Below are 14,405 nucleotides of genomic sequence, written 5' to 3'. Positions count from 1 at the left end.
AAAAAGTTAGCTATCACTAGCATTATCCTTGCTATGATACATGGAGAAAATGCTCTGAGGAGCAGCATTGGGGACTTCTGATAAACCAAGAAAACACAAAGAAAGGACAAGTTTAAAGAAAGAAAGAGGAATAAACAGGAAAGAGGAGAGAGAACAAATCTTTTAGTGAGAAGGAACTCAAGTGCTTCTATTTTGAAGAACTGTGAGGGTTTCAGGCTAAACAAAGAAGAAATTATTTAAATACTCCAGCTTCTCCTGAAATTGGCATCAGGCTCCGGACAGACAGAGCATCAAGTCACACCAAGGCTGGTCTTGTTGGAGTCCCCAGCAAGTATCTACTTCCAGAGAAGTTGTGAAACAACGCATGCCAGGCTGACTTGCTGGTGCCCCCATGACTCTGTTCAAGAAAACTGTAATGAGATCCGCAGGAGACCCAAATCTTAATTCAAGAGAAAAGTGAATAAGATAGTGATGCCCACTAATTAAAATATTTGAGTATACAGCAAATAAGGTGCTACAAATTTCACGTACTTTCACCACCTAAAACTAAGCAAATTGTATTTAATTCAGATTTAATCCATGGATAATGCCTTGTAATCAATCAGTGAGAATATGAAAGCAACACCTTAAGAAATGCTAGCCTCTGCTTACACTGCAGTTATCATAGGTCTCTCAGAAGGGCCACTGGAGTGAAATCTGTGAAAACTCCCTGAAGTGAGAATTCCCAGTTGACAAACTGAAGAACTCATGAGTCAAATGAAGTTTAAGGAACCACAATCAGTATGAACCTATGAAAACTTGCCTTATGAACCTATGAAAACTTTTCTAAAAATACCAACAACATCTTGCACATCTGAAATCAGTAATGATGGATCCTGACTATTAATGGCCAGTTACTATCCCTTACTGGCCAGAAACTTTTCAGGATGTGGCTACCTGGCAATTTTAGCAAGAGTTGCTTTGTTACAGATATTACTCATATTAAAATGCATGATATTTTCTTTAGCCTGGTTCTCCTTCCAAGTGCCTTTCACATTTTATAGCTCAGGAATTTTTAACTCCTTCCTGTCCTGCTGTCTCTCTTGCAAGGTCTCCTTCACTCCCACTTCCTGGCTCCTGAATCAGTGTTTGACCTTTTAGTCAACTCTACACCCTTTCTCCTCACCAGTCCTCCGATACCTTTCCCCGTCATCTGTAATTTTTCCTAGATTTTATTGCAAAAGCTGTCCTTCTTTGCCATCTAGTCTTCTAGTCTCCCAAAGATAAAGGAAGTAAATTATAGAATTTGCAAATGTTAGAATTTCAAGTAAAGGGAGTTTAGAGCTGGTAGTGGTGGGTGGAGATTGCTGTACTTTATTTGTATGTAAGAGATTCATAGAACTTTTGGATCTAAAAAAAGACCCAAGTGTGCATCTATTTAAAACCCCTCTGTATACAATAAGGACACAAGTTTATAGTTCTAAATCTGCTCTAAGCTTTGTAATGAGGCAAATACTTTCCCTAAAATCTTTCTTACCTATTCTATTGTTACAATAAGTTTCCTTTTTAGGAGTAGTAAAGAAATAAATATTTCTCTCCCATCCAAATCATTACATGGTTTTAGTGTAATCTAATAAAATAAATTATTACACTTTAGTAACACTCTTGACTATACTGGGCAATGAGTTGTAATATATGAGCAGAGAATATAGAAAATGGATGATTTAACCAGAGGGCACTGGTAGCCTCCAGGCTATGTGCAGACCACTGACATGTTTGGTCTGGAAAGAATTTTTTTAAAATTTGATTTAGCTGGGCTCAGTAAAAAAGTGGAGAGATTAAAAACAAAAGGCGTGTGTGTGTACACGCGCGTGCGTGCGTGTGCATGTGTGTGTGTGTGTGTGTGTGTGTGTGTGTGTGTGTGTGTGTGTGTGTGTGTTTTGGTTTGGCTTATATGCAAAAACTGGAAGGTCTACCAACATTAGATTTGTGTTTTCCTTTGACATTAGTAAGATGAAAATGAGCTGTGCCCTTCAGACAGGGTGTGGTAGGCAGAATAACGCGCCCCCCCCCCCAAGCTGTCCACATTCTAATCCTTGGAATCTGTGACTATGTTATATTACATGACAAAAGGGAATTAAAGTTGCAATTCCCTGCAATTAAGGTTGCTAATGAACTGACCTTAAAATAGGCAGATTATCCTAGATAATTTAGGTGGGCCAGTCTAATCACTTGAGCTCTTAAAATTGAAAGAGGGAGACTGAAGAGTTTGTCAGAGAGAGGCAACATGAGAAAAACTCAACCCCCAACTGCTAGCTTTGAAGATGGAGGAAGAGGGCCAAGGGCTAAGGAATGCAGCAGCCTCTAGAACCTGGGAATGACACTCAGTTAAAAGAGGCACCATAGTCGTAGGTCACAATGACCTAAATTCTGCCAACAATCCAAATGAACAGGGAAAGCATTTTCTCCTGGAGTTTACAGAAAGGAGTGTACCCTGTTGACACCTTGATTTTATCCTGGTGAGACTGTACTGGACTTCGGGCCTACAGAACTGTAAGATAATATATTTGTGTTGTTTTAGGACTCTAAGCTTGTGGTAATTTGTTAGGGCAGCAATAAAAAACGAATACACAGGCCATATACACTGTCTTTATCACCAAAGTTACTATTCCAACAAAGAAGATATATAAACAACTAATAAGCACGTGAAAACATCATTAGTCACTAGGGAAATGGAAATTAAAATCACAATGAATTATCACTTTACATCCATGAGGATGGCTGTAATTAAAAAAATAGACAGTAACAAGCACTGGTGAAGATGTGGAGAAACTGGAATCCTCATACACTGCTGATGGAAATATAAAATGGGGCAGGTACTTTGGAACATAGTTGACAGTTTCTTAAAAAGTTAAACATACATGTGCCACACAATCCAGCAATTCTACTTTTAGGTAGATATATCCAAGAGAAATGAAAACATGTCCACACAAAAACTTGCACATGAATGGTCACTGCAGCATTATTCATGACAGCCCAAAACTGGAAACAACCCAAATGTCCATCCACTGACAAATGGAAGATGTGGTATATTCATACCATGGAATATTATTCCACCATGAAAAGGAACACAGCACACGTGCCGCAAAGTGCGTGAATCCTGAACATATTATGCTAAGTCAGTAACAAGGCACCATGCATTACTCTATTTATTTGAAGTGTCTAGAATAGGCAGATCTATGAAGACAGAGTATATTAGTAGTTACCTAGGGCTGGAGGAAATGGGGGCATTGGGGAATGATGGCTAAGAGGTGTGGAGTTTATTTGGGGATAATGAAAATGTTCTAAAATTGAGTGCGGTGATGGATGCACAACTCTGAATGTACTAAAAGCCACTGAACTGTATACTTTAAATGGTTGACTTGTATAGTATATGAATTATACCTCCATGGAGTTTTTCAGCAAACAATAACCTTGGTTTGCTGTGATGGTTACACAACTTAAAAAATTTGCTAAAATATCACTGAATTGAATACTTACAATGGGTGAATATTATGGGATGTAAATTATACCTCAATAAAGCTGATAAAACAGTTTTAACCAAATTTAACCTTTTCTTGATGAGTCAGGGTCCACACTGTGACTACTAATTAATTATCTTGCACAAAAAAGTGAGAAGGACTTGGTATTTCTCCACCTTTGTGATTCTGTTTAGTTGGTGTGCCTTTGGTATCAATATTGCAGGGCCCTTAGGATCTAAGGAAGTGGGTAGGGCTTAGACTGCCCTTTCTTGCACATCCCCAGGCTGCATGGCTTCCTTCTCCTCCGTTGGTTCAATCACCATTCCCTAAAGATATTTTTGCCAATGCCAGCGTGTCAGGTTACTCAGGTTACTGCCATTACCTCTTCTGATTATTCAGTTGAAGTTGACAACTCCCCAGGACACTAAGGCAGCAAGTGGTGCTGACCTAACTTCTTTTGCATGTTCCACTGCAGAGTCCTAGACGAGGGATCCCATACCCAGTACAGATGCATGATGTTGGAGCCTCTCCTAGAAACAACCAAGGATATGGTACCCACTACATGTCCAACCACCCATCCTTCCTTCATTTCATTGGACAGATGTGGGAATTGCTTTTTCAGGATGTGAGATGGGTTAGCCTAGATCATTTGTACTTCCCTGTTCGTTTCCTCTAGTCTACTGGGGAGCAGAGTAAGTTGGATTCTCCTGCTATACTCTCATCCATTTTACCTGAATCCTCTAAAAGCTAGGCCTCTTTAGTGGGCATGCTACACATCTATACATATTGAGGAAAACTTAAGGAACTTGGTTACCTGGTATTGTATTAGAAAATGAAGTCCCTTGATGGCAGCTTGAATCAGTCAATGGCCATTACCCTGCTGCTCAGAGCACCACTAGGAAGTCAGCCAAACTTGTGCGCCTTTCCCTCTGATCTAGTACACTGGGGCAAACCTTCCTTTGTCCGTCTTTCTTTTGTGTTTCCTCTTGGTGACAAACCCTTCCCTGAGCCTCTCTCTCTATGAAGCAAAATCCTCCTCTGCTTAACAATGGCTGGATGAAAAATTCAGAAATGCCAATTTGAAATGACCTACGTTATGAAAAGCTTACAAAACTGCTTGTCTTTTATTGCAGTTACTACATCATGAGGAGGGGGCCGAGAAAGAAGAATATAAAAAAAAAAAACCTGCCTTTTATTTTTATTTTCCCAGTGAGGTTTCTGTGATCTCTTTATTAGACACAATATGTGTCAGCTATTCAACTCATAAAAACACAGAAAAACATGCCAGGAAAGGAGGAATATTTTCTGTCTCTCTTTTCCTGTGAAAACTTTGGATGAGCTCATCTGTGTTCTCTCCTTTCAATGAAAGATACACTCATCCCTCAGCCCCCATCTTCTTCTCATTTTCCATTGATGATGTCAAGCAGGCCTTACAGTATCTCTTTTGTGATCTTATAAAATCAACGACAACCAAAAACGTTTCCCTTATGGCTATGACCTCATCAATGGCTAACACCTGGACAAGCCTCATCTGCATTGGTAAGTAAAGCTCCCCTCCACTGATCCAGACTGAAGCAATTTACCAGGAAACTACTGCTTTCCTTCAAAACGCTGCCTACACCATTCAGATCTGGAAGCCTTCTGAGCAACTCTGGCTGAGTGCTGAATCTGACTAGTCAGGATGGCTCTCCAATCTTAGTGCCCGTCTTTGCACACACCGGAAACTCTTCTTTACCTGTGTTTATACCCGCACATAAAGTGATCTGTTCTTCAACATGTTAGGCATGTGACGTTTTGGTGACATTCTTATAGCCCTCCCTAGCCCCTGCCACCCTCCCCTCTCATTTACCATTAAGTCAGTTTAGGACAGAAGGGAATTTTGTGCCACTGGGTCTACATGGCTGTGAGTTTCTGGAACCAGGGAAGTAGGTAGGGAAACATTAGCCATCTCCATGCTTAGACATACTTGCAAAGTACTCTCAAACCTTTGGGACTTAAAACATAAAATCAACACATACTGATGAGTTTGGAGAGAAGCAAAGGGCTCTAAAGACAGTATCTTACAGGCTCAAACAGGGCAGAGCAAGGAAGGTTTGGTGTGTCTAAAACTAAACGCTGTTTCTATGTTTAAGCAAAAACTGTGCAGAGAGTACCAGTGGACCTACAATGAACCTGAGAAGCAGAATTGACAACACACTCAACTCAGAGGATGGGGCAACTCAACAGGAGAGGTCCAATTATGGGCCAGGGAGGGTTCACCAGACCTCCCTTCCTCTGGCTCACGTGAAATGTTCCTCGTGTAGCCACCTCCCTTGCTCTGGACCCAGGCACTCCAACCGCTTTTCAGATAGCTAATTCAGCTTCCACCTTGACAGTGAGATGCTGAGACATTAGAGTGAGGTGCTCTACAAAGGGTTTGTGAGCATTCTGGTCTCGGAAAAGGAATTTCCCCTACTGTAAAAATAACCTGGCTTTTGTTTTATCCTCACAATAATAATAAGAGCTAACGAGTATTGAGTGCTTGCTACATGCTAGGCATACTTATAAGCATTTTACATGATGAAGGCACTTAATCTCCACAAGAACCTTCTGAGTCAAACACTATTATTATCACCATATGACAAATAAAGAAACTGAGTCAGAGAGTGTAAAGAAGCTGCTCAGGGTTATGTAGCTTGGATGTGACAGTCAGGATTCAAATCCAGACCATGAGGCTCCAGAGCCTGCAGGCTTAACTGCCATGCTATGCCTGCTCTTGTGAATTACTACGAACAAATTTCCCTGCATCTGGTTGATTCAGGTGCATAGTCAAGGCCAAAATCCACACATTTCTTATAAAATCATGGAGCTACCTGAGCGCTTGAGCCTCAAGAAAACTCTTGTTTTTCCTTTTGGCCTGCATTTATATTGAAGTCAAGGTGAAAAAACCAAAAAAAAAAAAAAAAAAAAAAACCCAGAAAAAATGTACAATGTCTTTAAAAGCACAGAAGCACTGAGATTTACCACGAGGATTTGATCACAAGTGAGCTGAATCAGCTCCTAAGTCCGTACTTGAAAATTTTCAGTGTGAAGACTTACAGTGGAAAATACGTGGAAGCAAAGTTGGGCTTATGTTTTACACATTTTAAAATTGTTTTCAGGATGTGTTTCATTTTAGGAGAGCTACAGAAAGAAAAGGAAACATTTATTGAGTGTGAACTATGTGCCTGGCATTGGGCTAAGGGCTTTTTCACATGTGCAATCTTATTGAACCTCACAACAATCCTGTAAAATAGGATTAATTTCACTCTTACAGCTGAGAACAAAGACTCTGAGGTTATACACTTTGTTCAAGGTCACACGGTTAATGAACAGTATAACTGGTAATAAGATTTAGAAATGCGCCACATCCATCCCCTGCAAACTGCCGCCCCGCACCCATTTACGTTATATTTAGGTTGTATCTTCTACACCTGTGTGGGGTACCTTTGAAGGACACTGTAACTGTCTCTGCATTCGAGGTAGTCACGCATGCATCTATTGCCTTCACTAGTCTGTAAGTGTCACGAATCACAAGACTCGGGTCTAACTTGTTGCTCTTCGTCAGTAATGTTTGGCAGAGGGTGTGAGTCACTTAAAACTGTGAGTGCAGATATGACACCAGGCTAGACGACAATCCCAGGTAAAGACACAAATACAGTCTGAAAGCAGCGTATCCATTTTGGGCCTTACCTTTCAGAGGGACTGTTTGACAGATCTGCTAGCAGACCTGAACAGACCCCACCACTGAAGCCCATGGATGCAGCTTCCTAAGCCCTGGGTGTGGTGTGCGTGACCCACTTCATCACTCAGCTCCTTTTCTCCCTTTCCCCTGGTGCCTCTCTGGCTGCTCTCTTTCTTCCCTGGCTTTGAATATTTTGGCAGCCTCCAATAGCTTCTCTTCAAAGAGCTGAAGACAAGCCTGATGTTACAATTGCTTTGCTTAATTCCAGACAGGTTTCCGTGAATCATATTAAATTCAGGTGAACAAAGGGTATTTAGTCTGTGACAGAGCTGAACCGTATCTGGATAAATATAAACAAGAGAGTTAATCCTGTAAGAGCCCTACTTGCCAGCAGTTGGAAGGGTGTCAGCAGTGCCCTGGCCAAGGCAGATGGGAGGGGGTAAGGCAGAAGAGAATTAACCAGATGGGTGCCGAGCATCTGGACTCTGTATAACGAAGAGGGGCATAAAGATTGTGACTGGAATACATTAGGAGCAAAGCAAATGTTCTATTCACACACACACAAAAAATAGGCATTAATATCAGTCTGTAATCCACCCCAGGGCCCCTCAGCTCGCCTTATTCTTTGTTGACTTTCATCCTCTCTGCAAAGCGTCCAGCTCAAGGTCCCTTCCCAGATCAGCCTTAGGTCATGGGGTAGATATACTGTTGCTAAACAGATATGCAAGGGAGTAGCATGTGTGACTGGAAAACAGTGTGACAACATAATCCCGGCTTGGACGGATGAGGTCAGTGTGGGGTGATGTCGGCTTTTCTAGCATCTACTGAATCATCTGATGGGAGCGGCAATGGAAAAGAATAAATACAAACACATGCAACACACCGCCACAAAGGCTGCGCGGCCCAGATCTGAGGAAAGGGAGCCCGGGTTGGTAGCATCAGTGGGGAGAGGGGGGAACAATGATCTGGGGGTTAGGAGACCTCAGTTCCCTTTTTCCCTGCCACCAGCTGAGCGGCTATGTGACCTCAGGTTGCCTGGCCTCTGAGAACTGAGGGCTCTGGTCTAGCTGGTATCTAAGGTCTCTTTCAGTTTCAAAGGCAAGGATCTGTCCTATGTAAGAGAGGTTTTATAAGGGTACCTTACTACGAGACCACAACCTTGGGAGGCATGGTACTCTGAATCGCAATTTTCTGAAGTTGCTATGTGTAGAATGGTTTGCCTAACCTCTATGGATAAAGGTGAAGTGTAGGCAGGTGTATTAGACTAAGAGGTTGAAATAAACAGTCACAGAGAAGAGCACTTGTGCTCCAACCCACAGCCACAGAATTCCAACTACCCAGGTCTTAAAGTCTTCTTTGCAGCAGGTGGACGGAGGAGAAATGAAAAGATCATTCAGTGATCTTAGGTCATGATTCATGTGCCCCAACAGGCTACTTACTTGTATACATCTCCTTTGCTCATGTTCGCTCTGCCTGGAGTATTTCCTGCATCTCTGTTTATCAAAATTCTACTCCAAGTCTAAGACCTCTCAGGTAGAATGAAACTGCACCCTCTTTAGTTATCAGCACTTATTTCATTCTATCTCATATTACACTTTATCTCCATTTGATTACAATTACGGATTACAAACTTCCGGAGGCAGGGTATGGATCTCATTTATGTCTGTGTCCCTGGGCCTCCTCGGCACGTTGTAGGCACCGGTCAACGGTTTCTGAATTGAACAGGGATTTCCACGTTACCTGCTAATGTGACGGCAATGGAGACAGAGTCATATCCCAAGGCATTTGTGGCATTACAAGTGTAGAAACCCACATCAGCTTCCACGGGGGCCAGGATCTGTAAGGAATCATCTGGCTGTAGAATAATCCTGGAGCAACAGAAAAGAAATGTAGGCCCGGTCAGGTCAGTTGACTCCTTTTTGGCATTGGATATTGGTAAAGCTGGAAGGAACCTCAGAGGTACTCAGAACCCTGTTTTAACAACAGGCACAAACCAGCCACAGTGACACTCAGGAAACCAGCCTCTCTTGCCACTTTGATGGGTGTGATTCTGTTAGCAAGCCCAAATAAGGAGCTTTTGGATTGCTTATGCAGCTTGTTGATTACTTGGACTAAATGCTAACAGTTGGAGCAGGCAGCATATGTGTGCTGAATACACATGCACACACAGTGGGGGTGAGAGGAGATGCTAGAACGAGTGCTGCAGATGGATTTCGGGAAGGCTTCTTCAGGAAAAGGCAAAGTTATACAGGAGGAGTGGGGCTTGGCTGGATGGTGGAAAGTAGGCAGAGCTTCCAGATACAGAGAAAGGCATCTGTTAAGGCTTGGAGGTGGGAGAGAAGCAGCCAGATTGAATACTGACGAGAGGATCTTGATGCACATGTTTGAAAGAAATTGTATGTGTAACTGTATCTCAATTCTATTGCCTTCATAGTCTGTAAATATCACTGGGCACAGAAATTAGACCTTATTTATTGTTTTATTTCCCACAATGCTTGGCAGAGGGCTCTTTGTAGTGAAGGTGCCAGCAGAATGAAGGTAAAGTCTGCCCTTCAGGGTCATGGTAGTGAAAATTCCAGAATAATCACCATATAGTTCAGATACTTTACCTGAAAAGAATTATAAGAATCAAATTGTGAGTACCTTCCACAAGCCTCAGAGTCCACTCCTCTCTCAGTCTACTATTTTTTTCTTTTCTAGGTTCATGCCATTTCTAAGAACTACCTGTGACATGATGGCAGTTAAGCGGATTAATGTCTAATGATGACTTGAAGCTGATGTCCTGATGAGGCTGATGATAACTGGAGTGTGTATGCGGAGGTGGGAAACTAGAAGGGTTGCGGGGAGGACTGGATGGGAACTTGCAGAGATCCAGTGCCAGACCTGGCAGGGCCTTAGGTCAATAAATCATTCAATAGCACAGAAATGATTCAGCGGTGGCTTTGGGGTTCCTGCAGTCAGTCATTTCCATCTTCGTGATTATTTCCACCTCTCTAATTTCCAAAGGCTCCAAGAACTGTTCACCTAATATCATGTTAACATCCATCCAGAGGAAGAAAGCAGGTAAGGGGTTGTTTTTCAGGGAAGGGAAAAAAAAGTTATGAAAAGGTCAGGGAACTCACAAGACTTAGTGGTGAAATTAAGACTAGGAGTCACATCTCCTGTCCCAGCAGCAGTCTCCCACTATACAATTCTTTTGCTTTACTATGTCTCTTGCTGGGTCCTCTCCAGACTCTATGGTATTTGCGATTTGGTGCCGTCTCTAGTCAGCTCTTAATTATTCTGAGGTGGGTGACCAGTCTGCCAATGAATCAGCCTTCCTCAGCTCTGCTTTTGTCCTTGGACCTGTTGCTTTGCGCTTTTTCTTACCTCCACTTGGAGGAAAGGCAGGAGAGAGAAAAAGCAAGGCTTACATCAATCATTCTTCAATTTGGCTATGTATGGGCAGTTCAGATAAAAATAGGGAAGGAAATAGAAAATCTCAGCTAAAGGGAAGTTTCTGGGTGGTTTGTGTTTGATTCAGTGCCGTTCCAGACCATCACCACTATTACAGGGACAGTCTAGCTTCTGTGGCATTGAACTAGAGCTGAAACTTTGTGGGGGATGACAGAGAGGCTACGAGACATTGTGATAGAACTCATCCACCCATTCATTCACTCATTCACCCATGTTAGGTGTTTTCTCTCAAAGTCAACAATTACATACTAACTGCTTAGTTTATTTCAAAGAGCTAATAAGAGAAAGATGATTATATAATTTGCTTATCTTTAGTAAGCCATACAATATTTTAAGTAATAATATCACTGTTGTTTTGTAGGAATCTTAATAGATGCATCATAGTATCATTGCTAAATCTTTTCAGGTGTTCAGGCTGTTTTAGATTAAAAAAATGAAACATTGACTTAATGATTTAAATCTTTATGATGTCCCAGGAACATGGATGCCTCCAAAAGAATTTCCAAACGGGAATAGTGAAAGCAGGCTTAACCAAATTTCATTAGAACTGATAATTTACGATGACTGAACTTAGTGGATCATTAATCAGTTTTACCATCCTCAAAAGGCAGGGATTAAGATTTGCTAAATTCCTAAGTCTCTTGGCATAGTTCCTTCCCTATCAGAGCCCTATCAGAAGGGGTTCTTGAAGTGAACATTTAGAGCACAAGACTTGAGGACAGGTCTTCTGAACTTGATTTTGTTTCTAAGTTTTACCATTGGCAAATTCTACATTTCAGCTTATCACGTTCTAAACCCCAGTTGATGTATGTTTTCTTACCCAGCAGAAGGGACAGTTAAAATGAGGTATATAAGGAAGCTGCAGACCACCTTTTGGTATTTCCAATGACCCTTCTGTTGGTAATGCTGGCCACTCTGAATGAAGAATTAAATGTGAGGAAGGACAGGGGATGAAAAGGTTGTGAGGAAGAAAGGGAGAGGGGCTCACGATACTGGCCAATATCCCCCCGCCAGACAATTTATTAGCTCTCTATATTCAGATCATTTTTTCTTCCCATAGAACTACTGCACCTGCCTGATCTCATGAAGGGAGTTGTAAATCCCACTCCCACACTGGGCCTGACACATGTAACATTTTTTAGGTGGTGGTTAGCTTTTATAGCTGCATCAGTTCCTCCAGGCACCGGTGCTACTGAGTGAGCCTCGATGCTTCCTGCCCGTATGAAGCCGGAAAAAGAATTCCCACAAAGTTGGTGAAGAGAAGGGGGAGCTCCATCACACTGGGCCCAAAGCCATGAGGGTCTGAACTAAGATGGGAATAATGGGAATGGAAAAAAAGGAATCTAGATCTCAAAATTTAGCATTCATATATTCTTCTATTCCGTAAAATGTATACAAAGATAAAGAAGCTAAAATATTTGCCTTCATAAAACAGTCTGAAATATTGTCTTAAGATAAAATCTACATGGGACAAAATCTGAATTTCTCATTTATTGTGTATACTTAGAAATCGTTTCTAGTCATAAAACTGAACTCTTTAGCTCAAGGAGGTACATAATTATTTGGTGTGCGAGTAGGGATTTGAAATAGGGTTTCTTGTTCCAGTACTTTTTTCCAATCTCTCAGGTCTTTAATATGCCCATAAAATTGGTAGATGGGAGTTTGGAGGCTGCCACTAGGGGGAGCAATACTTCTGGAGAGGCTTCCCATGCAGGACTCTCTAGGAAACATGACAAGGCAAAGGAAAGGGCTTGCTGGAGACTGAGGTTTGCTTTCGTCTCTCTATCTAGCCTGGCATCTAGGGAGAGAGATTCCTGGGGTAAAAAACATTTTCTTTGTATTTCAGACATCAACTCTATTAATTTAACTTAATTTGTTGGTAGCTGACTTCTGTCAGCTTGAATTGAGGTTTCAAATTTGACAGGCCTGTTTTAGAATGCACAGGCACAGAAACATAGTGCTGCTTTCCAAACAAAACCAGAAAGATTTCTCGGGGTTGTTTTGGAATTTATGGAATTAGAGGATGAGGGGACGTGGATTGGGGCATAATTAAGACATACATAGCAAATAGTACTGTGGTCATATTAGGTATATTAATACTCTCTGCTTTTCTCCCATACCCACAATCCCTTTTGGTTTACTGGGCTAAAACTTACTGCTTTATTTCTTTGGTCATTATTTTTAGCTAGAAAATGAAAGCACAGCTTTGCTTTTCTCGTGGCCTTTACTTGTAAGCTTCTTTGTGACAGCTTGTCTTCTCAAGCATTCTACAAATTAAGGACAACTTGAGAGAATACAGATAATTGTTTTCGTTACACAAGTGAAGCCCTTGTTGTCCAAACGAGTAGGATATGGACAAAGTGCTCGTGGGCCAGTCCTACCAAGCACGAGCTCCTCGTGGTGGAATTCTCTCCTCTGCATTTGCAATGCATAGTCAGAAGGTACTCTCATTTGAAAAGGAGGCCGCTCTGGGTGTCTAAAGGAAAGGCTCTAGCAATCCTGTGTGTGGGGTGGCATGGTGATGCCTTCTAAATCCTTGGCTCAGCGGTGACACCACTGTCTTGTACAGGCTCCCCTCTCAAAGTCATGTCCACAACCAACCATGTGAAACTGCGGTAGAGGGGAAGGCTTCCCGACTTCAGTCAAGAGACATAGACTCACGTGGTGTTCTTGGGCAAGCCTTTCAGCTCTACGAGCCTCTAAGTTCCTTCTGCAAATTGAGGATAACACCTCAGAGAGTTCTTGTGAGGATCAAATAAAGGAGTGAGCTTACTGTTTCTGCGGACCTATTTCTAAGAAACAGTGTCTTACTGTTTTCTAAGTAAAAAAGTATCAGCTTAAGCATCAGATACATCTAGTAAATGAGTAATTTTTGATGGTACAGGTGTGGGTAACCTACATTACCATCTTGAAAGTCCTCCTTGGAATTTCCAGTTGTCAGAGGAAAATTTCACGCTCTGGACACAGAAATACCCATTTGTTAAATCGGCCATGAGGTACCATCTCAGGCCTCTCACCTTAACAAATCATTCTTAAACCCATTTTACGTCTCAACACACGACTAGAACCTAGAAATTATAGGTACATCCTTTCTTTTTAGAACAGTGTCTTCCTCATCTTTTCAAACTTATCTGTCCCACATCCCAACACAAACTTGTCTTTCCACTCAAGATGGCCTCTTTGACTCTCCTTGTCATTAGTTTTGGACAGAGTTCATGTTCTTCCTCCTCCTGTTGATCCTTCCAAATTCTCCCCATCCCTTAAGAGTAAGTTTAAGTTCAACCTCCTGTTACCACAGTCCACAAGAATCCCTTCCTTTCCTGATCTACCAGAGTTGGTTTAAATTGTACTACAAAGCCCTTTCCATTCTACAACATCTCATTCCTTCAGTTAGATTGTAAATGAATTCTTCAAGGGCTGGGACACCTACTTCTTTTATAGTTCTCTCTTCAATATTCAGTATAGTGCTGGCATGCTGAATAAATACTTAATAAAGACTTATTTAGTGACCTCCAAAGCAATGGAGCTGAAAATGATCATTTTGACAATATAGCACACTGGATAAAAGCACAGACTCCAGAGTCACGGTGACTGGGTCCCAACCCCAGCTGTACCACGTAGTAGCTTTGTAACCTTGGACCAGTAATTTACTTCTCAGTGACACAGTTTTCTCATCTATAGAATGAGGAGGGCTTCCCTGGTGGCGCAGTGCTTGAGAGTCCGCCTGCCGATGCAGGAGACGCGGG

The 14,405-nt window shown here is 41.8% G+C and overlaps 1 protein-coding gene across 1 annotated transcript in view; it reads right to left on the bottom strand.

Annotated features, from left to right (window-relative positions):
* ADAMTSL1 (ADAMTS like 1) overlaps positions 1 to 14,405 on the bottom strand; it is a 472,821-nt gene that overhangs the window by 128,567 nt on the left and 329,849 nt on the right. Inside the window, exon 20 of the mRNA XM_007455564.1 lies at positions 8,944 to 9,071. Within this exon, the coding sequence (XP_007455626.1) occupies positions 8,944 to 9,071 (128 nt within the window). The remainder of the gene's footprint in view (positions 1 to 8,943; positions 9,072 to 14,405) is intronic.

The sequence above is a fragment of the Lipotes vexillifer genome, unplaced genomic scaffold (assembly GCF_000442215.2).
Source record: "Lipotes vexillifer unplaced genomic scaffold, Lipotes_vexillifer_v1.1 scaffold912, whole genome shotgun sequence".
Lineage (NCBI taxonomy): Eukaryota > Metazoa > Chordata > Mammalia > Artiodactyla > Lipotidae > Lipotes > Lipotes vexillifer.
This window is presented reverse-complemented; position numbering and strand designations above follow the sequence as displayed.